Source organism: Micropterus dolomieu, linkage group LG01 (assembly GCF_021292245.1).
Source record: "Micropterus dolomieu isolate WLL.071019.BEF.003 ecotype Adirondacks linkage group LG01, ASM2129224v1, whole genome shotgun sequence".
Taxonomy (NCBI): domain Eukaryota; kingdom Metazoa; phylum Chordata; class Actinopteri; order Centrarchiformes; family Centrarchidae; genus Micropterus; species Micropterus dolomieu.
The window spans coordinates 12,076,819-12,103,381 of NC_060150.1; the positions used below are offsets into that span (position 1 = coordinate 12,076,819).

General features: G+C 39.4%; 2 protein-coding genes across 6 annotated transcripts in view; one reads left to right on the forward strand and one right to left on the reverse strand.

Annotated features, from left to right (window-relative positions):
* Window positions 1–6,356, forward strand: LOC123975903 (dTDP-D-glucose 4,6-dehydratase-like). Of its 2 annotated transcripts, XM_046057700.1 has the most exons (13): window positions 12–48; window positions 158–232; window positions 1,158–1,224; window positions 1,417–1,485; window positions 1,659–1,749; window positions 1,862–2,010; window positions 2,106–2,204; window positions 2,961–3,020; window positions 3,447–3,490; window positions 3,630–3,795; window positions 3,908–3,963; window positions 4,887–4,984; window positions 5,099–6,356. In XM_046057700.1, exons 2-13 carry the CDS (start codon window positions 177–179, stop codon window positions 5,191–5,193), a joined length of 1,050 nt encoding a protein of 349 aa, XP_045913656.1. In that variant the 5' UTR covers window positions 12–48; window positions 158–176; the 3' UTR covers window positions 5,194–6,356. The 2 variants fall into 2 exon arrangements, with proteins under 2 accessions (XP_045913655.1, XP_045913656.1); XM_046057699.1 differs by having other exon boundaries at window positions 1–232.
* The window catches only part of ddx3xb (DEAD-box helicase 3 X-linked b), a 27,930-nt gene continuing 7,421 nt past the window's right edge, over window positions 6,055–26,563 (reverse strand). For all 4 annotated transcript variants that reach the window (XM_046057685.1, XM_046057676.1, XM_046057698.1 and 1 more), the window contains 14 exons: window positions 24,890–24,992; window positions 23,435–23,554; window positions 20,864–20,963; window positions 20,622–20,757; window positions 20,437–20,534; window positions 19,049–19,147; window positions 18,777–18,937; window positions 18,445–18,589; window positions 17,866–18,010; window positions 16,152–16,333; window positions 15,806–15,923; window positions 15,498–15,651; window positions 15,219–15,343; window positions 6,055–14,883 (listed from right to left, as the gene is read on the reverse strand). In XM_046057685.1, the coding sequence (XP_045913641.1) occupies window positions 14,804–14,883; window positions 15,219–15,343; window positions 15,498–15,651; window positions 15,806–15,923; window positions 16,152–16,333; window positions 17,866–18,010; window positions 18,445–18,589; window positions 18,777–18,937; window positions 19,049–19,147; window positions 20,437–20,534; window positions 20,622–20,757; window positions 20,864–20,963; window positions 23,435–23,554; window positions 24,890–24,992 (1,766 nt within the window). In that variant the 3' untranslated portion in view covers window positions 6,055–14,803. The remainder of the gene's footprint in view (window positions 14,884–15,218; window positions 15,344–15,497; window positions 15,652–15,805; window positions 15,924–16,151; window positions 16,334–17,865; window positions 18,011–18,444; window positions 18,590–18,776; window positions 18,938–19,048; window positions 19,148–20,436; window positions 20,535–20,621; window positions 20,758–20,863; window positions 20,964–23,434; window positions 23,555–24,889; window positions 24,993–26,563) is intronic.

Sequence of the window (26,563 nt, forward strand, 5' to 3'; positions counted from 1 at the left end):
TGTCGTAAAACGCCCTGCAACTGTCGCACTTTCCACAATACATCTACTGTACTGATGAAAATAGAGAACTTCTGTACTACCTGTTCATACAATGGATTATAAACACGATTAATATGTTGTTATTATGTCTGTATAAAACTTTACTTTGAACTGACAGCTGCCGGGGTTCAGTGTTGATGACCAGGATGGACTTCAGCAGGAGTGTTCTGGTGACTGGAGGCTCTGGATTCATGTGAGTCCATGTAGTGAATTCAAAGTATATATATTAAGAAAGAAGATGTGACTCGATCATTGTCATTATTCATCTTAACTTGACTCCTCTCGCTGTTGCTAAAGTTACACGAACACCTCTTAAAGCTGCTCATAACTTAAGCAGCATAACGTTATTAATGTTGTAACGTTAGCTGGCTGTGGTGGAGCCGATTCTGCTTTTTTATTTTACTGTGGGTGATTTAATTAACTATATAACAAGGAATTATATGTAATATACTTATTATACGTAGGCTTTTGTTATGCAGCATTTGCAATGTACATTTTTCCTAATCTGATGCACCAGTCAGGACGGCTTTCTGGTGTGCAATAACTTATTATGGGTTTTTAATCTTAATAAACAAAGTAGATAGTATCTATAGCTGTCAAAATAAAAGTACATTTCCCTCTGAAATGTAGTAAAGTAGAAATATAAAGTAGCAGGCAACTCAAGTACTGTGGAAGTCCCTCAAAATTGAACTTAAGCACATTACTTAAGTGAATGTACTTAGTTACTTTCCACCTCTGTCTATGAAAGTATACTTTACGTTACCTTTTGCGGGATGGATTAAATTGCTGTGGTCATTCGATGCACTTAATGTTTTTACATCTTAAGAAAAAGTTCTCAAGCAAGTGAAAGAAAAGTGAAAAATGTGCTGCTGTACTGTAAGGTAGGCATACCTTAACACATGATGTGTGGCCTGTAAAGCCACAATGTGATTATACAGCTTACAAATCACTGAATTAGTTCTTTGGATAAAAATGAACAATGGTACTGCAGCTGCAGTGTCTTTTTGGTGTGCGCCAAAATCAGAATTATTCAAATTCTACTGGTAGCTTTTTGAACATTTTCCTACTGCTGGTTACTACACAGGTTTTGATCCACCTCCCCATCTCTCTCTCTTTAGAGGCTCCCATCTTGTGTGTTCACTGGTCTACAGACACCCTGACTGGAGGATTATTAACCTGGATAATGTGAGTCTTCACTCTGTGTGTGGTAGGGATGACATTGTCCTTGTCCACAAAAGAACTAATGAATATACAGATGTACATATTTCAGATATATTGAGTTACAGTTCCATAATGATTTTTTTTTTTAGCAAATATAAAATTCTGGGCAAGCAGTGAATGTATTTTCTGGTGTGTGAAAAGTCTGATCTCTTCCAGCTGGATTACTGCTGCAGCCCCAGGAGCCTGGAGAGTGTTGAAGACAGAGCAAACTACAGCTTTATCAGGGTGAGAGCTGCTGGCATTAATGTAGTAACAGCAGAGATCAGCCTCTGTGCTGTAAACGTGAGCTGCAGGCAGTAACAAAAGGTTCAGTTTAGGGAGTTTCAGAGAATAGTAACATTTGTACTGTTACAATAACTAGTAGTATAACTATTTAAAGATAACACTTTCTTTAACAGGGGGATGTGTGTAACTCACGGCTGGTAAATCACATTTTCAACACAGAAAACATTGATGTGATCTTTCACCTGGCGGCCAAAACACATGTCGGTGAGCAGCACTTGTTCAAACACTTATCTATCAGGCTGATTTTACTGTTTATGTTAATAATCTGTGTTGTGCCTCGCGTATTTATATATACTGGTTGTCTTCCCTCGCTCAGAGTCGTCATTTGAAACTCCGTCTAGTTTCCAGCATGTTAACATTGAAGGAACAAGAGTTTTACTGGGAGCCGCCCATCAGGCCCGACACCCGCCACAACGCTTCATCTACGTCAGCACAGATGAAGTGTACGGAGCCAGTCTCAACGAGGTCAGCGAACAAACGAACAGTGAGTCACTTGATAGAAGGATTTGGGTGTTTGAGTGATTTGGTGACTTTGGATATTGGGTGTCTGTTCTCTGCAGGTGTTTGATGAGAGCAGTCCAGTGAGACCCTCCAACCCATATTCTGCCACCAAAGCAGCTGCAGAGTACCTGGTCAGATCCTACTGGGACAAATATAAGGTACACACACACAGGCTGGGAAGTGGTTTCTAAATGACATGAATGAACAGGGTTTTAAGAAGCTTAAATGATCTGAAACTGAAGACATTCATCTTAAAGATTCACTTGTTACAGGATGTTTTCTAATGATAATCAACTAATTGTTGAAGCCAAAAATGCCAAACTTTCCCAAATTTCATCTTTTAAATTGTAAGAATTTGCTGCTTTTATTTGCTGCATTTGCAATAGTAAACTCATTATCTGTGGATTTTGGATTGTTGGCCTCATAAAACAAGCATTTTCATGATGTCGCCTTGGGTTTTTAAAAACTGGGATGGGGATTTTTTCAGATCGAAGATGAAGAAATTAATCTAGAAAATAATCAGCAGAGTAATCAATCATGAAAGAAAATGTAGCAGCCCTAAAATGATTAAACAGAATTATAAGTATATGTTAAAACATATGTGTGTGGGAGCAGCAGCCATGTTGGTTTTATTGCATTTTAATGTTGCATATTTTCTGCATTTCCAGGGTGTGCTCACACTAGATTTAAACAATATGACAAAAAGAGATTTCGCTAGTACACACACAGTTGGATTTCTTTAGTTTCAGTACTGTGATTACCTACAGTATATCTGAGGAGAAACACTTTATTTTTCAAGTTTGGTTAATTTTGATCTTTAAACTGGTCTCAAATGTGATTCTACTTAGTTACTTAGTCCAGGTTTTGTTTGTGTTCTTTGCATGTTAAACACTGCTCTGTGTATCTGTTACCAGTTTCCCATCATCATTACCAGGAGCAACAACATCTACGGGCCCAGGCAGTACACTGAGAAGGTACAGCACCCTGACTTTCCTGTTAACATTTCCATCCATGATCAGTCCCTTCAGCACAATTCCACATTTTGGAGCCACAACTGACTTTCGTAGTAAATGTTTATCATTGTTTTCTTTCTGTAGAATAACTAGCTTTGTCAAGAGGCTTGTGTCTGATTTATTTTGCAAACATCCGGTGGCGTTAACGTAATCACTGTGGAGTGGTTTGAAATGTGTCCTGCATTTCGACGACACATTCAGAATGATTAATTATTATGTAATTATTAAGAACAATTACATTCACAGAGTTTGCTGGTTTAAATGCACCTGGTAAATGGAAGCGTGCAATGATCCTTCACTTTACTGAAACTCAACACACCATCAGGTTACAGGGATGAAGATATTCCCTGATTAAAACCGGCATCAATCATCTTCTCGATCTTTCAGGTCATTCCAAGGTTTCTCACCCTCTTGCAAATGAACAAGAAATGGTAGGTTTGTTTAAGCTTTACTTTGGAAAGAAACCTTGCGGTTGTAATCCAACTTCAGTATTTGCCTGACAATAAGAGAAAAACAAAGCGAGTAAATCTAGTTTCTAATCTGGGTTTCTCCCTCTCCTCTCTGCCGCAGCACCGTCCAGGGAACCCTCCCCATATCCCGCCATTTCCTGTTCGTCGACGACGCCGTCAACGCCTTCCTGCTGGTTCTGGAGAAAGGGACTGTGGGAGAAATCTACAACGTGGGAACGAGCTGTGAGATTCCCATTGTGCAACTGGCCAGGGAACTTGTTAAAATGGTGGGTTTGGGAACTGTCCCACACAGAAACACACACAGTAATAGTGTCAAATACCCGGCCCTTAAAGATGAAAGGTGTTTTTAATGACAAAACTGTGCATATGTTCCTTTAGGTCAAGAACGTGCCTGACTCCGAGGTAAAGGATTGGCTTGAGTTTGTGCCTGACAGGTGAGTAAACTAGTGGTGTATGTATGAGCATTTACTAAAATTCCTTTGTTCTGCTACTGTCATGACAACACGCATAGCTGCTGTAAATAAACAAAAGCCTACCAAGTACAATCAATATTACAGCAAGTAAGACATGCCACAATTTTTAAGCTTAATATCGGCTTCAAATTAATATTTAGGAAGGATAGTTTAATATAAATTACTTTACTTCTAATCAATAAGGTAAAAATCCTGCACTCCTGAGGCCTAAACGTTGCTTCATTATACATAAAACCCCCCAAAACTCTTAACACTTGATATATTTCGAGGTTCTTACTTTATGGAAACAAAGAAGCAGTGTACACATGGGACCAGAACCCTGATAAGGCGGATAAGTGTGACTTTTAAGTTGAAACCAAATAAAGAATAGGATTTCTATTGGCCAAAGCCCCTCAAGGGATTGCAGGATCCCACGCCTGCGGGCATGACATCACAAAGCCTATAAAAGGAGACTCATTGCCATTTCACTGCTGTGGGAGCAGCTATAGGAGGCGTTCATCTTCAGAACTTTCTTTCCCCATCATGATAAGGTCTATCACTGTGTGTGAAGCCAATAACTGCACTTTATCAAGACCACAGCTGTTGGATCCAAGTTCACTGCTGGTAAATGGGAAATCGTCTGTATTTGCATAACTCCTTTCTAGTCAAATCCTTTTGAGACTGTATTCATGGTTATTAATAGTTTTTATAATACTAATATTTCTAAAATATAGATATTTTACTAAAAACTAAACCTGCCCCTCAACAGATCCCAGCATACCTCACCTAAAATATGATAGGCCAACTCGACACGTCATTCAAGACACACATGAATCTACTACTACGTCCTTGATTTATGCACGTCTAAAACATCAAACACATGACCTTTGACCTCTTCCCTATAGGCCGTGTGTCGACCTGCGCTACCCCATCACATGTGAGAAGCTGCAGCAGCTGGGCTGGAGAGCAGCCGTGTCCTGGGCTGAAGGCATAAGGCAGACCGGTGCAGTAACGCAGTCTCGCGCACACATGCACGCACGCACCTCTACAGATTAAATATGAATAATTAATGAAATATTTAACGTTAATTTCTGTGTTTTGTGTGTGTGTCTTTTAGTCAAATGGTACAAAGACAACCCAGACTTCTGGTCTGGCGCAAGCGAGGACCAAGGACAAATCAGAGGCCAACTTGAAAAAGCTACCAACAAATAACTCAGCTGTGCCCTGCTGCTCGACTGACGGGAGTGATCTAAGATACAGAGCAGTGACGTTTTTCTACAAATAACTGATATTTGTGTAACACAGAGGCTATTATGGCTGATCTACAGTGCAAACACCAGTCTCACTGTTCAGAAGAGTTCTATCTGCGTTGTGCCTCTCACTCTAAATGATCGTTGGACCAATGACGAGGCAGCAGGAAGGCCGCGCCTCCCTTCAACCAAAACAAAGTTTCACCAGAGAATGAATGCACTTTATCTTGATATTAATTACTGATTCATCTGATGTTCACAAGTTGATCAGGAGCTCCACAGGGTATGTTTCAGGCTGTATGTGAAATTAGAGTTGTGACTGATCATTCCCATGTTGTGTTTCCTTCAATGACCAAATATTCTGGTGGTCAGCTCAAAACAGTGAAGACCCATGGATTACATTTACAGGCACCGACTCAATTAACGAGGTTACTACTGTTAGTTAAGTGCTTGTAAACGCACCACTGAACTCATCAGATTATGAAGAAGCCTTGTGAAACATTCAGTGAGTTTTAGAAACTTTAAATAAAATGTTAAACCTTTTACAGTCCAAGTCCAGCATTTTGATACTTTGATTTATTTTTAGAGCAGTAGCCTTATAATAAAAGGGATGAGAAGGGAACTGCAGCCAACTCTAAGCACTGATCTCGGTCTGGTGTGTTTTTATACATAGTAAAAGATATATTTTTCATATAAGTCTCTAGAATGTATTTAACATCTAATAAACTATTTAATAACTTCAAGGTGTTTGACAGTGTTTATGCTTTTCTCTAACATCTAAAATCCAACACTTTTAAAAAAGACAGACAGACCCAAACACTGGTTACATTTGCAAATCCAAACCTTTATTTGTGGTAAAATCAGGATAGATGCACAGTTTTTTTTTTTTTCCTTTCTTCGTGCAGTGCTCCTCTTCGTGCACAACTGCTAAACTAATACATAAAGCAAATACTAACTACCAGGCCGGTGTGTGTCCACAATGAGGGGTCTGGCCAGTCAGTAACGGCGACAACTCTGGGCTTCATTTAATTTCAGTTCAGTCACTAAACGGCAATCATTCCGAAATATGAATAACCCTCTGAGGTTTGTTGAAGTGAAAGTAAAATAAAGCGGCAGAGTGTTGGATTTGTTTTGTGTCCCCGTATTTGTCTTGCAGAATGCTTTTTGCCATTTTGTGTGTGTGTTTCTGCATACAAAAGGCAGTAAAGTGTGACGATTCACCTGTGTACCATATCTTTGATCTGCCATTGATAGTGGCTTTGCGAGTGCCGCACTGCATTCTGGTCCATTGAGGCTACTGTTGTTGTACAACTGCAGAATGTCTGTGCTAAAAGTAAAAATACAAACAGCTGCGATATATTCTCATGCAAGAGACAGATGAAGACTCCTACGGATCAGCTGCGAGTCACTCATGTAAAAGACACCTGGACGGACGTCATCAGGTCGTCCTTTCCCCATTTCTGATTGGCCAGAAGCTCCCACATATGGGCATTAACACTGTGACGCCTGAAAATATGCAAATCACAACAACATAGCAGTAGAAACACAGTTAATTCTGTGTTATGAAGACTTTTGAAGATCACCACTTGCCAGACATTCACAACAAGGGTATTAACGGGAAGGAAAAGTGTAAAGACTTAAAATGAAAAAAACAACAACATTTGACCTGGAGAGAATCTGAACACTTGTTTTTTGTACTGCATGTTTTGTTTTTAGTTTTTTACAAAATGGTCTTCGTAACGTTTTGTTAATTTTTTTTCTTTAATCCAAACCTTGGCATATACGTTGTTACTGTCTCAAATTTTTGTTTGCCAATTAAAAAATGGCTGTTTATGGTTGATTATCATTATTGGCAATGGAACCTGTCGCACAAACAGGTTTATGGATCTGATACTGAGTCCAATGTGACTTTAAAGGTAACCTGTGTAGGATGTTTCTCTTAATATGTCACAGTCGCATCAACTGTAATATAACTGTCAGTGCTTCACTATGTGGCCTTGTGTGACACAGCATGCACATCTTTACAAATGCTGTAACGGACAGCGAAGGGAAGAGCCGCGTTACGGCCGTCGGACTTTGCATCAAAACAAACCATGTAACAACAACCGCAAGCGGGAGGTAGAAGTTGGGTGCCAACCTTAAAACAAAATAAAAAAGGAAGCGATTGATTTTGTCGGTGGGCAATATGGGAAGCGATCCAAATTTGTCAACCGTCTGAGATTTTGTACCGTTTATATTGTGGCACCTAACCTTCATGGGCAGAACCGCATTATGGCAATATTGAGGCATTAATTTAATTCACTGGACTAACCAAAAACTGACATTTCTAATTGGTTATTTTGTCTATGAATGCAGATAATTACAATACATACGGACACCGCAAAACAAAAAGCTTCAGCAAAAAAGGTAAACACGAAAAGATGTACACGCCTTAACACAGATTTCTGAAAAGCAGATGATTTTAAGTGACAGTTTTGGTATTTTTGGATTCATCACAGCTTGTTACTGTGACACATTCAAAGAGAAATCCTCACACGTCGCATCTTTAACATTAAAAAGCTCACACTACCCCAGAAAAATATAAATTTTCACTCATACCAATGACATTCAACATTCAAGTGCCAGTGTTTTTGTTTTCTGTCTTTTGGTCAAGTCACTTTGTAAAATATCAACTTTTGTGTTAGGCTTATAAAAATAAATACTTCTCAAAAATGCTTGATAAATTACACAAACTAGCAGCGAAAGTAGACTCGAGAACTCTGTGTGCAAACAGCTGAATCCTGTGGTTGCTGTTAACTAGAACTTCACCCGGTCCCAAAAAACAAGGAAGAACCTTTCCATACAACACACACACACACACACACACACACGTGGAAAAACCTCTCTTTTTGAAACCTAACTGCGCTACACTTCAAACACTCGCTCACTCCTTCATACCTCCCGGAGGTTTTGAAGGATATGTTATTACAGAAGACTTTAGTTGAATATTAAAATAAGTAACTCAAGTATTTTCTGTAAAACTCGGTGGGATTTAAGTCTTTCTGTCACTTCTCTACAACAGAGGGGCCTTCAGGCCGCAGCAATGGGAGCATAGCACCAATAATTGTTCACTGACAATCGAAGCACTCCTGCTGGTAAGCTAGTTACTGTAGTGACACAATCATTTGCCATGGTGACACTGTCAGCATGTCTGTATACAGTGGAACCAACTTCATCTCCATTAGGGCTGGGTATCACCCTTGAATTTAAGGCATCAAAAGGTTTTGAAAATATTCAAAAACCAAAAACTAAAGTGCTGGATTTTTAAATGAGAACTTTGAGTTTTCTTTCAGAAGAAATAAACCGAGCAGTGGAGTTTACTTCTAAATAACATAAAGCTTATGGTCCAAACAAATGTTACATTTAAACTAATTTACAGTAGAGGGTATGTATTTGTTCACGTGATACCACGCAACCACACACACACACACACACACACACACACCCCCGAGTGGCAAAAACAGACCTGCTGTGGCTTCAATAAATGGGAAGAGTTGCGATACCGTGAGAAAAACAAAACCAACTTGAACAGCCATGCCAGCAGCTCTGCGAGGCTGTACGTAGGTACAGCTAAATGCCAACATCAGCATGCTAATATGCTCACAATGATGATGTTAACATGCTAATGTTTAGCAGGTTATTTTTACTTAAAAGCTGAAACAATGTTTGAAGCAATGTTTCAATTTTGTTTTTTCATAGTGAACACACCCTGTTACCCCTGTGTTTTCTAATCCAGGGTGAACGACCAAGGTGACTTCGACGTACAGTGAGGTCACATGCATTCCCACTACTGAATATTGTATTTACTTTTATCAGTTTCTACAGTATAAAAGAAGTTGTTAAATAATAATTTAGATTTTTCACCCACGCTGAAAAATACCCAGCCCTAACTAACACATTTTAGACTTTCAAGGCACTGCGCACACGTCAGAATTTGGGCTGAATTCACTTGTGCTCCACAGTAATCCGAACAAAGCAGACAGAAAACATCCCTAGCTAAACTCATGCAGAGAATCTCGGTGACGGCAAAGTGAAAGCAAACCACAAACAACGGATCTCTACTGCACTTACTGCAGAAGTCCAGTGCCCAAAGGGGCATTTTGACGAGCTGGGATGAGGGTTTGGGGCACAGTGGTAGTTAAGTGTTGCGCCAACACAGCTCAATGGTAATTACAGCTGACAGATATGCATCTGCCACAGAAAAAGACCTAAATACATTGCATATATATGTGCATACTCTGAACACTACTCGACAAGATTGCTCTATAGGCTAAACAAGACGAAACGATAGGTGAACTGAAGTTTTACCCTCCATGATTCCCTGCTGTATAACTCAAATCCCTACCTGCACTATCAGCATTCAACTAATCACTCATCTCTTATTTTATCAGCAGTCCCTAGCATCTTTATCACTGCACGTGAAATGCTCAGTCATCCCTTCATTTGTTCACAATTATACCATCTGCACCCCAGTGGCTCTTACAAGGCACAGCGATGTCTACACGCTGAGCCAGATTCATTCAAGTGGTTTTGTTGCTCACTGTATTTCCTTATTAACGGTATGCCTTGGACTTTAGGCTTTGAGAACGGCATTTTAACATACTTAGCATTATTATTAAAACATAAGAGACTGAACTAGCTGCATACTAAGTTTGTGGTCGGCCTCAGCCATGGATTCAAGTAACACATCCTGACAATATCCCCTCACACAGGGAATATATGACAGTTTATAATTCAGTCAAGCATAAAATGGGTGGATTTTTCTAACAGTGCCTGATAGCGCTCAAATTCAGTCATTTGTGTGAGCTCCAAAACAAACAACTATCTGGGTGGAAACTTTGGGAGTGACGGACACCACTGAGTGCTATAACGAAATCAGAGAGTGCATCTTCAACTGTGATGTGAGGAGCTTTAATTTGGCCTGTGCAGATCCTTCTCCCCAATGGTTGAGGACATGAGTTGGACTTGCATGTTTAAAATGCGACGGTTATCAATTAACTGCCGAAAAGACATCTGGTTAGGAAAACACCTACATGTTAAGGTGTCCAAGACTGTTAAAAAAGTTAAACTTAAGAGTTCTGTTGATGTGTGAAGTGAGTTTCAAACTAAGCAAATCCTTCATAACTGATTGTCATTTGCACGGTTATCTTCAACATCTTATCCTGTTACTGATGTCTATCTTCCTGCTGGTTATTCCTTCATACGGAACAGTAACAGTTCTTTTAGGAAATTGAAGATGGAGACCGTCTACAACTGCTGAAATTATAAATGTTTGTTATTCATATCATGGCCACACGAAAATTCCTTGATTGGTGCAAAAATCATCTATTGGGACACCTCAAACACAGTTCTGGTCAACAAACTGTTTTAACTGGTGCTCATAGTAGTTTAACTACAGCAACAATACAATGCTTTGTGCTACAGTCACGGTTAGTAACGGTTGATCCACACACTGAAAGAATACAGAAAGTAATTTCCTGTTTTTGGTGCATTTGGGCATGTTGTGTGGCCCCTTATCTTGGCCACAAGAAGGTGAACAAGGTTTAGTGAGATATAATGTATCACTGAACTCATTTCTCCCACCAGAAATTCTGACATAAGAAGTTGGTGCACTGACACACCAAGTAGCTTTTGGAAAATCTAGTTTGTTTGCGACCTGCTGTCTGCTCGAATCCTGAGTCCTCCAGCATTACTCGTCCCGAAACTCTTAAAAAAAATTATTTCAAAGCCAACTAGTTTCCCGAAACCTACCAGCTGTACTCGAGGAAAACAGCTTTGCAAATTGACCCAAACATGACATGTGATTAAAAAGTAGTCTAAAAATCATAAAGGACGGGAAAAATCAGAGTTCTAACATAACTAAAGCCTGCTGTATTTAATTGTAATTGTAATTGTATTTATTTGCTTGGCATTTAACTCCTTGACCAAAAAACAACAACACTTGCATATGTTTTATTGTCTTGGTCCAGCCTTGTCATTTGTCAAAGCCAGTGGGCAATTTGAGGGAAAATTAGTTAGTCTCTAAAGAATGAATCTGCCGACTTTGTTCAAATTGCCCACTGAACTAAGCTCACAAGACACTGCCTGGTCCAACGTCGAGTGATCAAACGGAATTTTCTTCTTCTTCTTTTTTTTATTTTATTTTATTTTTTTTTACACATCATGTTTCACTTAATTCATATTTGATTAGTCACATTCTTTTTCAGTGGAGATTCTCTATTTGTTTTAAGAAGAGTACAACTATTTACATTTAATCTGTATTTTCATTCCACTAAAGTTGTTCATGTAAACAAAACAAGTCAACCCTGATGAACAATTAATTTTCCCCACCAGGTAGCAACAGAGCATTTTTGGGCTGCTCATTAACACAGTGGGGATTGGACTTTCACCACTGAACCGTCCAAATTTCCAGTGGAGTTCCTTTTAGAAATGTAATCAGGGATGAAACATGGACATCCTGGGTGCAGGTTAACTGTCCCTTGTTGCCTGGTTCCACAGCAGGGCCTACCAAGTAGGGCTAACCAGGGATCAGGCATTGATTACGTCACAAAAAAAATCATGCGATCTTCTTACGTGTGGTTTTAGTTCTGTTATGCCACTTTTCTACAAGCACACCTCATCTTTCCTGTATCTTACTGTGCTATGCCAAGAAAGGTTTCTCCTTAAACATTCCCAGCAGTGCTGAAGTGGGACATTGCTAGCCAAAGTGCAGCACACACCAGCTATGTGATTAAATTGCTGCTTTTCAGAGGAGCTGCCGCACATTGATGCTGGGAAAGATAACAGCATTAGTCTGCAAAGGCGCGTGTCAAGACGCTGCTGGTGTGCGTGCTAATATAGAAAAGCACTGCTGTGCGTCTTGCCTTCTTTTGTGTGGATTCTTTCCTAGCTGATCTCTTTGAAACATCGCAAGAGAGAAATTATTTTCATTACAGGAGAAAAGTGGAACGGTAAACGATGAGGCTCCTATCTGTTGAATGAATAGTAGTAATAGGAATGTATAAAGCTCATGGTGCAGGCACAGTTTGGGCAAATCTCAAACCTCCAACACAAGATCAGGTAAGCACTATCTTCTCTGCTGGTCCTGTGCTATGGACAAGTCTGGAATTGTGCCTCACATTCGCTCATAGTACAGTAAGACAGGACTTGGCTACAATGTGCTACGGAGGTGTGGCGTTATATCCTTTGGAAAGGCCCAGCTGTCCCTGCTGTGGAGTGGGTTAAGCTAGATTATCCAGTTATTTACTTTTCTCCCTGACCTTAACAGATCTTAAAAGACCTAATGAATAAACTGGAATGACTTATTTCAGAGAAGACTTTTCATGTAACTCTCCAGGATAGAGTGAGCGATAAATTTTTGAACTCATTTAGCCTTTTCTTTTATTGTGTTCCCCCCTTGTAAGAAGCTTTTGACCAACAAGGGTTTCAATGTTTGTGGTGGAAGCGGAGCCAGATTCCCAAGAGCATGGTGGCACTAAGAGTCAGCTGAACAGCCACTGATAAAATTTGGTTGTTTTCAGCAGCAGCCATGTAGTGGTTTTAAACTTTTATACCTGAAAAATGTTGTAGCATTGCTCTGACATCACTGCTGGATGTGGTCATGAGTGAATTTGGCGACTTTTGCCAATATTTCATAGCATAGATAACTGTCGGACAGAGTATATTTTATTTTGGCCAACATAGAAGAAGGTTAAAGAGTGATATGTTTAACCAATAATTTAAAATCAAATATGACTTGAGAGTGGCATCGGCCTTTGAGGCACATATCTATATCTACAACCACATATCTGAATGGTATGAGAGGGAGACTGCTGCTGTACAGCGAGGCCAAATTCTCTCTTAATGGCTCTGTAACTGACATAATGTGATCCAACAATTAGTGACAAGATGGCTTTGAGAAACCCAAACTCAACTCAAACCAGAGCTGTAGATGTGACATATAGGTCAATTAGTAGGCCTCGGTTTCCCAAAAGCATAAAACCACTGCTGTTATTCTCTGCTCACTGGCTAGTAAAGCAAAAAGAGACAAACGTAATGTTCCTTTTTGACCCATTTTAGCCACTCTGGATGAGGGTTTATGAAAAGAATCTGTAAATACGGTTACAGTGGTGATATGCTTTTGGGAATCAGCTCATCAGAGACCTTCTGACAAATTTGAACTCCAATAGACAGATAAGGAATTGCTTTGAGTTTCCTCATAGCAGTTTTTGTAAAGTTTTTTTTTTGCCAAGGTTTGATTTAGTTCAAGCCTAGTTTGTTTCCTTCCAAATAGAAATAAAGAAAAACATGTTTAAACCCATACATGACATTAAATACACAATTTTTTTTTTAGTCACAGTTGGCCAATACTTGTAGCCAGTTACGTATTATGGCAATAAAAAAACGGAAATAAGAGACAAAGTTCAAATTCTTAAAGGCACAGTACAGAAACAAATGATTCTCCATTATGTTTTGTTTCAAACAAAGGTAATGCTGTTCGCATTTGTGGTATTAACAACCACAAATCCTAAGACTGTTTGCTAGCATCATTGCTAATGGGCGACAAGGTCTGCTGGCTTCCCACTGACTGGGTGTTTCAGTTTGTCCAGCCTCTTGTCCCTTCTGTCTCTGTTATACACCCTTGTCAGATCTCTGTAAATCAACACTTCAATATGTTTTACAAAGGTGAAAAAATAAAAAATAAAACATTTTCTGTTACTGTGGCTGCTTTTAAGTATCTGTCGTATAAGTGAAGAAGACCTCAGCCAGCTCCCATTTTTGAATTTATATGCAGACATATGTTGCTCAGATTTGACATCTTGCCTATCTCTGCACTATATTTTAGAAAAGTTTTTGGCCGGTGATTTACAGCATGGCCATGCGTTACATACAAAGATGACATGAGAAGGTACACAGGACGCCTGGCTGGCTTTGAATGCAGACAAAAACACAATGAAGCCAAAACTCAAATCTAAAGTGGAAAAAAAAAAAAAAAACTGGATTGCCCCCTCAGTCTTTACCGGCTGTTTTGTAGGACTTAACTCGCTGTAAATCTTAAGTGTCCATCTAATCTTAGGGGGTTAAAGGAACACCTAAAACCTGGTTAATTTCCTTCAAGCACTTGCCACAGAGGGAAAATAGTTTGAAATGTCCTCACTGAAACCAAAGGATGTTGCTCGCTGGAAGCTAACAAGTAAATCTGTGGCTAGTGTTGAAAAATAACCAACTAAAATTGGAGAATCCCTTTATAATGAGGCATATTTCAAGAGGTGAGATTTACCAGGAATTAAGGAATAAAAAGAAGATAAGATGGGGGACTGTAAAGACGAAAGTGGAGATGCAAAGGAATACTCTAAGATGGAATTAAAAGATCTGAGTGCATAGGGAGGGAGGAGGGCTATATAAATGAGTATAAATAGTTTAATATCATGCACGTGGGTTGTTGGGGTTAATGGAGGGGAGGAGAAAGATGGGGTGCAGACGACAGTATGGAGAAAGGAAGGAGAATGAGTGGGAAGAAGGAAGAGGGATGAGTGAAGGGGAGATGCAGGAACCTAGTTGCCCCACCAGTCAACTTGAGAGTGTGAGTAGTTGCCTCCGTAGCCGTCACTGGTGTAGAAGTTACCAAAACCACCTGAGGGGGAAGAAACAGAGCACAAAACTCAAAGTTAACAAACAAAAAGTAGCATGTTAGCTTGTCTCTAACACATCAAGTTGTGTTGTAGTGCAATGCTCAGTTAGAAAATGAGTATTATTATTAATTTATGTGTAGAGGAAACAGTATTGTGCCTAATATTGATCCTTGTGAGACACTTAACAATTTAAAATTAATAATTTTGTCTCCTATGAATAATTTATGACAATTGCATTTTCTTAAGCAATTCTACAAAAAATATTGCAGCGTGTGGAGTGACTATAATGTATGAAATGATTAAAAACACAAGTTTAGTCCTAAAGCCAGATCCTCACCTCCTCCAAAGCCACGGGTTCCTCCATGTCCTGCCTGGTTGCGACCTCCACGTCCTCCAAATCCTCCAGAGGTGCCTCCGGCGGCAGTCTGGCGATAATCACGGGCTCCAAAGCCACCAGAGAATCTGGTGATAAAATCAAATACATAATTTAAATCAAATACGAAGTGAACTTCACTGCATTTGGACAAAACATTGATAAGCTAAGACCCTTTAACATTTATAGAAAAACACACACACACACACACCAATTAAGAAGAGACAGTGTGTTTATGTATACCTCTTAGAGCGTCCTCTGTTGCTGCTCTTATGCTGGTGTTCATAGGCTAGGCTCTCAAGCCAAGAGGGAACTTCCTGTTTGGCCTCTACCAGGATGTCCAGCAGGTCTTTAGTGATGTTGCCGTTTTTATCATTAAAAAATGATGTGGCCAGTCCTACAGGTAAAAAAAAATAGTAAGCAATTGTAGCAGTAAATCTCAGCTTGTTGTGTGGTGGAGCTCAAAAAGCTCAACAGTCTATCCTCATGTTAGATTATGTAACAAATGAAACGAGGTTAATCCCACTGACTGACATTTGTTGTTGTCTTACCCAGGTTTCCAACTCGTCCTGTACGTCCAATACGGTGGACATACTCCTCTATGTCGCTGGGTAGGTCAAAGTTAATAACGTGTTTCACGTTGGATATGTCCAGACCCCGAGCTGCTACCTGAGTATGAACAAAAAGAACACAGACATTAACACACGTGTTCAAATGCAGTAATGATTCAATTTGGTTGTAACAGATGGGAGTTTGTGAATACCAAGAACAGCATTGCTACACATAGTAGTACTTTCTTTTGAGGCTGTCAATTAATATTTGCTGCCATATAAGTGTAATATACACATTATTAAGACAAGTTTAACCATTTTCATGGAAGATTTTCATTTTACTGACCGCTGTGGCCACCAGAATGGGGCATTTTCCTGATCTGAACTGGCTCAGGGCCTCCTCTCGGTCTCGCTGGGAGCGATCGCCATGGATACTGGTGCAGGCGTAGCCCTCCCGATACAGGAAGTCCTCCAAGGCATCTGCGCCTTTCTTGGTCTCCACAAAAACCAGAGTCAACGAGTCCTTACCTGATGAACCGAGAGAGAAGACATCTTTGGTTTATCATTAAAAGGGGAGTGGGTAAGCTGTAGGCAGTGGGTTTCATTTCTTTCTTTTAATCCGCAGGTAGAAGGGACAAGATAAGCATGCATTAAAAACCTAAAACATATGAAACACCACACAGTAGAATCTGTATGTGTAAAGGAACCACACCTGAAAGAACAACCAAATCAAACTTTATACTCAACAAAACACTGATGTCAGCTTGCAAGTAGCTTTTCTGACACCACATTTTTGAAACAATTTGGTTTGACACAACCTATTAAAACCTTTTCACACGGTCGGTGTCAGGGAGTTTAAACTTGTTTCATGGAACACAAAAACATCTGGACTCCTACTGCTGCCAACAGCAAATCTTTCATGTTGAAATGTAATGGCATCTATCTTACTCAATCATTAAATTGCAATAAAATAGAGCTGTAGGTACAAAATAAGATCATACTGACAATCTTGAGATGTAAGTCCTCCAGTGTTTAATCAAATCATATGAATCATTCTTTCAGCCCTACAGGCAGGTAATATGTCTATTTTCAGTCCCTGGAGTGATACATAAATCTTAACAACATGCACCTTAATTAGATTAAATTGTCACATCACATTACAACAGATGTTTTTCAGTGAACACAATAATGTAATGGGTAGCAGTGTGGATAAAAACCAAAAAATAAGCAAAAACATTAACACCATCAGCAGCACTGTGTTGTGCAGGCACTGTGACTAGAGACACTGATGGAAAGAGTTTGGTCATAGTCCTTAGTTAATGCTCCTGCTTCATGAACATTACCACCTGATTATAAAGTAAAGGGCATTGGGGCCAATGTCATTTACATTTATTAGCTGTTGTGACTACAACATAACCAGACTCTTTCTATCAAGGATTGGGTCGGACGTGAAGACACCACAGCAACATACGGTACATAAAAGATGCCACAAAAATACTCTTGATCTAAGAAAAAAAATAACACAACAGGCATGTTTGATTTAAGCTTAGCAAACCTGAACCATGAAATGGTACACAGAGCCAAAAAGAATAATAATAAACAAAGGAGTCTTCATCCACAGAAAAGAACATTAAAAGGGCAAGCAAAATTATTTAAAATATGAAATGACAGAGTTTCACCATTGAGGATCTTACCAGGTTTCTCTATGTTGTCTCCTGTATTGTCCTGTACCTCGCTGGGGATAACTTGGGATAAAACCACACCAAACCACCAACATGTAAACTGCACTCAATCAGTAGTAGAAATCCAACTCTGTGTGTTTAATGTTCCTGATTTACCAAAGGGACACAAACTATTGCACTGGCTGAGATGAGAGGACGACACTATGACAATGGAAAAAGGATTGGGGAAATAAAACTGCACAGTGTGTGTGTGTATTTGTGTTAGCAGTAGCTCTAAACCCATGTAGAAAAATCTGTTTATGTTTGATGTGTCGTAGACCCGTAGTGTTGGGACACATGAAAAGGTTAGGAGTTGTTATATCTTTGGGACTGTCTCACCTGTAGCACTGAGCAGGTCCAGCAGGAATGACCTCTTATCGCTCTCTTCTACCCACACCACTTTCTGAGTGATGTTCTCTGAGGTAGAACCAACTCTTCCCACCGCCAGGAAGATGTACTCTTCCAGGAAATCCCTAGCCAGGATCTGGAAGAGGTGCAGAGAAGGTGCTTAATAGTAGATTTTACACACTGGATGGGCAAGATTCAACTAAAATGTTCTTTGTGTAGATTTGTAGAGACAAATTCCAGCTTTAGAGCATCAAGCTCCAATATTCCTACTATTTTCAATATTGACATTGTTTACTTCATTTATTTTGTTTTTTTACATAGCACTCATCTGTGCAACTCAAGACATTCTGAATGCTGATGACATTTGGGACCTCTGATGGAGCTTATTTGATACCGTAGCTTTTTACTAGTATCACTCATAACTTAAGATCAGGAAATAAATGTGTTCATTTAGAAGACTTTGATAGCCAGAAGTCTTGCATGGTGAATAACAATTGATTACTGTATATATCAAAGAATGCTATATGAGCTTTCTCTACAGTCCTTTTCTTTCAAAGCTACAACGTATACCTGGATCTCTTTAGGAAAGGTTGCGCTGAACATCATGGTTTGTCGGATGCCTTTATGCGGCATGGTGTCCTGTTCGACGATGCGTCTTATCTGTGGTTCAAATCCCATGTCCAACATACGATCTGCCTCATCCAGGACCAGGTAGCTGCAGAGATGAAAACAGAGGAAGAGAAAAGAGTTGGAGCCTTTAAATCAAGCAAACTGCTTATTAATCTTTAGAAGAATGCAATTTCATTAAATAGAAATCTCTCATCGGCATCGTCCATTAAAGAAATCAATCAAATTGCTTATTAAGTTCTATGCATCACCCCCTCCTCCTGTCTATGTCTTACTTGCAGTAGTCCAGTCCAATCTTGCCCCTCTCCATCATGTCCACCAGTCTTCCCGGAGTGGCCACGAGCAAGTGGCAGCCTCTCTCCAGATCTCTTATCTGCTGGCCAATGTCTGCTCCTCCATACACAACACAGGGACGCACTCTGGACCGGTAGGAAAACTACAAAGAAAAAGATGAATACATACATGGATTAACATGTCTTTATTTTTTAGCATTCCATGCTACTGTGTTTGTGTGTGCATGTATGCGCTTGCGCATATGTGTAGAAACCTTTCTGGCTTCATCATATATCTGCAGTGCCAGTTCTCTGGTTGGAGCCAATACCAGTGAGATGGGGTACTGCTTACGACGCCCATACTTTCCATTCTCCTGTAATAAAATGACAACACAACATTTCAGTCCAACAACAGTTGATGGTTTTGTTAAGCAGCTACCTGTATAAGCCCCTAGGTGTCCCTGTTGCGCTGTCTATTCCTCAGTACGTCCAGCAGTTACTGCAGTTTGTACCTTGCAGGACACCATAGTTGTAAAGTACTTTCCGGCGGGGCCGCTATGTTGCTTTATGTTTACTTTCCGTGCCCTGTAAGGATTGGCTGTGTATCGGAGAGAGGATTGTTGCAGTGGAGGTCTCAACCACAATCCCGAATCCAGTGTCTGGCGCCTCCTTCCCTCCATACGACACCACACAACACCTACCAACACACAACGCACAGTCCAGGGGAGGCCTAGAGAGGCCTTGACAGTCTGCACTGACTCTGCTGTGATGCTGTGGGTTAGCTCAGTGACGTCAAGAATTCAAAGGAGGGAGCCCAAATTTTCTGCTGGCTGAGAACCATGTTTAACTAAATACTGAGCTCAAAATTTCTCAGTACAGGTCAACACTTAACACAAAAATTATATATATGTCTAGCATGATATACTATACCTTACTACACAAAAAAAAGCATTTTAATGCCTTTTCTTTAATTGTTGCTTAACCTTGTTAAATACTTCTGCTTTACAGTGCCCAGTTAAATATCCTTGCATTAAAACCAGTAAAGCTATTTAGTGTGGTTAATTGCTGATTCAGGGGGCCTCCAAACTGTGTCAGGGGAGGTTCAGTTAACGGAAGTAAAACCATATTACATCAGTTATCAAAACGAGATCACACAGAACAGAATATGTGTGTGATCTGGATAAAGATAGAGTTTTGGGGAAGTTTACTGTTTTTCCCCTTTGCCAGAGTCAGACACTGATGAACATCTGAGGACAGACCTTTTTCTGTATTTGTTAAACAGCAATATTTGGCCATCTTGGCTTAATTGTTGAGCATCTGTGGAATCAAATAACATAATCATGGTCCTATAGTTAGAAAGGTTAGGAAAGTTAGGAAATTAGAAAACTAAGCAAGTAAACTGGGGTGAGGGGGCTCATTTTCAGCATTAATATAACCAACTGAAACTGCTGACTGACTGTTGAATAATTACTTCTCTGTCTAAACATGATGTAATGTTTTTGTTGTTTGTCTAGTGAAAACGCTATAAAAACTATTTATCTAATCTCAAAGACTTAATACCCTATACCAATTGATCCATGTGTTTTAGTTCATTATAAATCATTGAGGAAATAAAGTGCCATTATTTGGGGTTATTATTATTTGGTTTTGGGTTTCTTCTTACCTGTCCAGATGCTTTAGCTGCGTTAAGAGCTTCTCCTGGTCCTTCAGTATAGATCTGGCTGAGAATGGGCAGAAGGAACGCCGCAGTCTTCCCAGAACCTACAAACACAAAGTCAACCTCATTCATCTCCATTTGTAGAAACATCATTTTATTTTTCAGCTCAAGAATCTATGCGTGTGTCCTACCTGTCTGTGCGCAGGCCATGAGGTCTCGCTTTGACTTGACAATAGGAATGGCATATTTCTGGACAGGGGTTGGTCTGGTGTAGCGACTCAGAGCAATGTTACCCATGATAATCTCACCCATGTCCACATCTTGGAACTACACAGGACACACAATCAAACACATTTATAACAAGAGGAAAGTAATCATGCAGCTGATATATAATGAAATATTGTTGGATCCCTAATTAAAAACAGTAGCTTACGCTCTCGATGTGGTGAGGGCAGTTCTGTCCTGTGGCCTCAACAGGAATGTCATCATATTTCTCAAAGTTAATCCCAGTGTTGCTGGCAGAGAACAACTCACTACAGAGGAGCAAAGCAGGAGAAACACAGTGCACGTAAGTCTACTGTCCAGAAACGACAACTCAACAATGACTTCTTCTTATCATTGTTATCTCAATGCTAAAAAGATTATTTGTCAGATTTTTTAATTAAAATTATTTTCTCTCTGAATGAATATCCCGGTTATTTTCTTGATTAATCAGTTGACCTATAAAACGTCAAAAGATAGTAAAACAATGTCCAACACCATTCCATAAAACCCACAGTGATGTCTTTAAATGTCTTGTTTTGTGCGGCCAACATTACAAAAACTCTAAAGATAATGAGTTTAATATATATAAAAGCATTTATTATTTAACTCAGAGAAAAGCAGCAAACTTTCAACTGTGAAACTAGGGAACGTTTTTGATTGAGAAAATGACAAAAAACGAATAAGAGTTACAATTAATATTCTGTCCAATGACAATAGATGAATTGTTAATCTTGTGATTTTGGTCATTCTAACTCTTTGTAAGTTAAGGGCTACACTGCATGACTTTCCGAAGCATAATAGACATAGCTTGAGAGATGCTTCCACTATATTATAAATATTGAATTTTGAGTTTTGTTGCTGTAAAATCAGGGTACATACAGGAATCCTGAAGTAAAATCCAATACCTTTTTAAGACCTTTTCAAGACTTTTTCTACATATTTTAAGACTGCCGCGCCACTTTGAGCTGGCTGTAACTGATTAAATCAGATGGATTTTTTTGAGGTTTTAAAAGGAATTTATTAATAACATGTTTATTGCCTATATGTCATCAGGTTGTAACACCACCTAAAAATTGAGGCATTCACCAACTTTCTCAGTTGCCTATAACACCCTGTATGGGCCAACAGTTTTCTATGTGAAGGACTGGTCAGATTTCCTGCGAAAAGCAACTCACTTACATAAGCTATGACGTTTATGTACACAATATTACAGCAAATCATGTGAAACACAGTGTGATTTTGTGTTTTAGTTGGTTTAAACTAGATAAGGTGAGCTTGCCTGCAATGATGTGTGATAACTTTCATCGACCACTTGATCAATACAACAAAATTCAAATAGGCCAGGAGGGAACAAAGATGAAGAGAATAAACTGCGTGATGAATAGCGTAAGTAGTGCAGGCGGTGTAGCACAGGCACAACCTGGAGGAGGAACTGGTCTAAATGACTGTATTAGTATAACATTAAATTTAAAGTATTTTGTTAATTTCAAAGTAAACTGTAAGTTTGATGGTAATATATTCAATATGTTACTAAATTCAATATAATAGAATATAACTTAGCACTAGTATAATATTAATTCAAATTACAGCTGTTTCAGTTTGGGGTTGTTTTTTTTATTCATTAACTTTGTGCAAGAAAAATGCTCTAGGCTACATAATAGTCTCCAACCTTGATTTTGGGCAGGCTACTAACTCGTCAATAATCATACCCATTTATGCAGAACAATGAGTTCAACATTTATAAAGTTTGTTGCAGCACATCAAGCCTTTTTTTTTAAATCCCGCTCCATCCAGGCTGTGATTGATTTGTTCACAAAAAGTGACACTGACGAGAGCATCGGCTTTATGAAAAGTTGAATTTGTTTCAATAAAAAGCAGAGCTTTAGCTAAATAGCCGGCTAACGTTCGCCAAACCCACACACTCCTTGAATTTTCCCTGTTGTCTTCTGTCTTACCGATTCCACTGCTGGCGGCGCATCTCGCTCTTGTTTTTCCAGGAACGGGGCTGTTCAAAGTGGCCATAGAGGGACCAGCGAACCGGGTTAATCCCATTACTACTGATCGCCACTCCGACTATGTTTTGGACGATTAACATTGTGGGTCCAGCGGGGTGGGAGATTACGGTCGGTTGTATTCGCAAATCATTTTCCGGTTCACACGGATCTATTTTTTGGAGCGTTTAAGAGTGAAATAGAACGTTACAGAAACGAATCACATAGTCGCTACTCACTGCCTGTCTAGTATTTTTGTCTATGCATTATAAATAAATATGTTCACCTACACTTTTAGCAAACAAACCTTTGGACAAACAGGATTTTCACATTGAAAAAAATATCTTCAAAATTTAATACCTTGTTAAATGGCGATTAAGACTTTAATACTTTTTAATGGCCTTAATTTTCGCAAAATTGATTTATTACCTTTTAAGACTTTTTAAGACCCTGCGGACACCCTGAAAATAATGTCAATGCTTTTAAATATAAAGTTACAACTTTCTAGCCAACACTTCTTTGCTATCTTGAACATGTTCTCTAAATGTGTCATTATGTGCTATCCTATGACACAGAACTCAATCAAACCCCAACCACGTCATTCACAATTTGTCTAATGCTGACAAAGGCTACCATCTCTTGTGAACTGTCTCCCTGATATTTCTTGATCACCCTACAAAATGCATCACATTATCCAGCTTTCTTTGTCTGGAGTACACCTCTCTTGACTAGTGAAAGTGCAGACTCACTGTTCAAGGCGTTCGTTACGTGGTGTTGGTTTGGACCAGTCTCCTTCATCTCGGGACTCCTCGACCCAGCGGCTGTTTCCTCCCCCTCCTCCTCCACCACCAAATCCACCATGCTCAAACCTGAGCACGACACAAAGACAATGTTGATACAAGGTGTGTGATGTTTTCCAGATTCTACAAATCAGACTTCTCTAGACTCTTCTCTAGTTTTTAATTTCATCCTATGTACAGGTGCACCTAAAAAAGTTTGGGGGGGGGAGGGGGTCATTTGAGCTGGAACTGTGTTTTTAATACTCTAAATATCAAATATCTGAATTAACTTAAGTCTTACAAAATCAAAAAGTCAACCAGGGTTTTCTCAGCAACAAATGCCACACCCGTGGAGCTCCAACTGACTGCAATCATTTTTGAATCTCATTTCACACAATTTTTTAGATAGCCTCTTGCCTACTGGATCTGAATAGAACACAGAGACAACACTGCAGCTAACGAAATGGAGTCCACTAGCACCAAACCACGGCCGTCTCATTGCACAAAACAAACTCCAACAAAAAAATCCACGTAAGGATAAAAAAACAACAAAAACGTTCTATGTGTTGAAGCCCTTCAGCAAATTAGGATTTGGTTTGTTTATACTAGCCTATATTGATGCCAGGCAGGGGCAGCCAGCTAACCTTAGCTACCACTGTTTGCTTTGTAACATTTAATTTAGATTTATAGCCATTTTACAGATACTCAGGTACACAGCTTCTCCACCTCTCAGTCACTGTAACTTACATGACCCACTTAATAGACAATACTGCATCATAACAACAACACAGTGGAAGACCCATTCACTACAGTAACTTTACTTACTGTCTAACTGTTATATAGTGTGGCAATAATCTAATTTATAATATTGAGTCTACCTCATTAACCGTTTTCGTTATCATCCAATAAATTTAGTTGTGAGGAGCTTCTCTGATGAGAGATTCACAACACTGACGTATCATGTCGGCTAAATGCAGTCAGTGTAACGTTGTCATAATATGACCATGGTAACAACAAGCTGATAAAATAGTACACTAGCATTGCAGTGTGACTTCACCTGAGTTTCCAGCGTTTTCTGTGATGCTGTCTCTCGTTATGTCTCTGTTTTGGGTTTTGGCCGATGCTGAGTGCTTGTTTATTAGTTCGAGCATGCCCAGGAGCACACACTTGGAAAGTGGTTACAATCTGATAAACGTACTGCTAGACGCCACTAAAACATATATGTCCTTTAAGCTACGGCCCCGACTTCATTTTATTCAACAGTACACCAGTATAGCGTAACACACAGATAGGATCACAAGAGATTTACTTTTTGCCTTCATACTGAACATGGGCCCTTTACCTGAATCTCTTTCAGTACAGTGACAAAAGGAAAAGTGCTGTAGCAGTAGTTATTCAATCTGTCTCTGGGTCTCATTTCTTTACCTTCCTCTGTTAGCATTGCCTCTGTCATTGAAGAACGCAGACTTCCCTCGGTTGTTGCCAAAACTGCTATAGGCGTCCTTGGCAGTGTTCCAGCCGCCTGTGTCTAACAGCAGAACGAAAACAAAACTATCAGAAGACAGTTTCATTCATACAGTATTATTAGTGAACTGTTCAACAGGGTGCGGACACAACAACAGTGAGAAAAAGCTTTTATTTTTTTACTTTTGGACCCACAAAATCCCACCCCATCACTGTCACTGGACCAGCAAGAGTTTTCAGCACCATTTCAGCTTCCCTTTGGTTCTAGTTTTGGATAAACAATTAATATATAAGATCGCTTTATCCCTTTACTACTCAACTTTTACTTAAAACATATCTCAAGTACATTGATGGTGCTTTCATTACATATTCGACGCAAGTGTATTTTAATGCAATTTTTTACTCCCACATTATTGCTAAAATTGGAATTCATTTCTTTATATTAAGTTACTTAGACTTGATGTTTTAGGGAACCCTAAACCAGAACTAATCTAGCTACAACTACCTTTGCTATTGTTGCAGAAGTTTAATGCAATCATCTGCAGTGTCACCTAAAAAAACAAAACTTCTCTATAATTTAAAGACCATTCTTTATATATCACTGTGTTTAATCGCTTTCATTGAGCATGTTTGTCAGTTTTCTGTTTTATGTTAATTTTATTCTGAGTAAAACACCATGTTTGTTCAACAAACGCACAATGTATAAATAATAAATTAGTATTTCTATTTTACTTGTTTTATTTTGTTGATGTACACGGTTAAAAATTGGCTATATGGTTTTATGCAAAGAATGACTGCATAGATAACCTGCATGCTGAGTCGTATCATGGTATATACAGGAATCCTGAAGTAAAATTCAATACCTTTTTAACATATTTTAAGACTGCCACGCCACTTTGAGCTGTAACTGTTTAAAATCAGCCACACACCTTTAAAAATTGACATTTGAGGTTTTAAAAGGAATTTATTAATATTAATAACATGTTTATTGCCTATATGTCATCAGGTTGTAACGCCACCTAAAAATTGCAGCATTCACCAACTTTCTCAGTTGCCTATAACACCCTGTATGGGCCAACAGTTTTCTATGTGAAGGACTGGTCAGATTTCCTGCGAAAAGCAACTCACTTACATAAGCTATGACGTTTATGTACACAATATTACAGCAAATCATGTGAAACACAGTGCGATTTTGTGTTTTAGGTGGTTTAAACTAGATAAGGTGAGCTTGCCTGCAATGATGTGTGATAACTTTCATCGACCACTTGATCAGTACAACAAAATTCAAATAGGCCAGGAGGGAACAAAGATGAAGAGAATTAAAGCTGCAAGCAGCGTTGGGCGGGCCCTCGCACTTGTAAGCGCGTCCGCGCGTGAGCCGGCCGAGTCGCACATTCTGGAGCTCTGCCGGTGCGGCTGTGAATTTCCTACGCGGTTCCGACACCGCATGAAGGTGCTATATGTCACTTCCTGTGTCCCCTATGTGGAGCTACATAGCACTTGCCGCTATGAATATAAATCGGTATTGACGTGTAGATGTCTGCGGGGTGGGAGAGTTATCAAGCACGTAAAGTTTGTTTCAGATGTGAGCATGTACACTGAACAATAATGTACCCAAACAATAAAATAAATTCC

Bases quoted from the DNA above. Each gene is read 5' to 3' on its own strand.
- LOC123975903 (XM_046057699.1), top strand. From the start codon at position 177: ATGACCAGGATGGACTTCAGCAGGAGTGTTCTGGTGACTGGAGGCTCT. The intron at 2,011-2,105 runs GTCAGCGAACAA...TGTTCTCTGCAG, and splicing joins ACGGAGCCAGTCTCAACGAG to GTGTTTGATGAGAGCAGTCC. The intron at 3,796-3,907 runs GTGGGTTTGGGA...ATGTTCCTTTAG, and splicing joins CCAGGGAACTTGTTAAAATG to GTCAAGAACGTGCCTGACTC.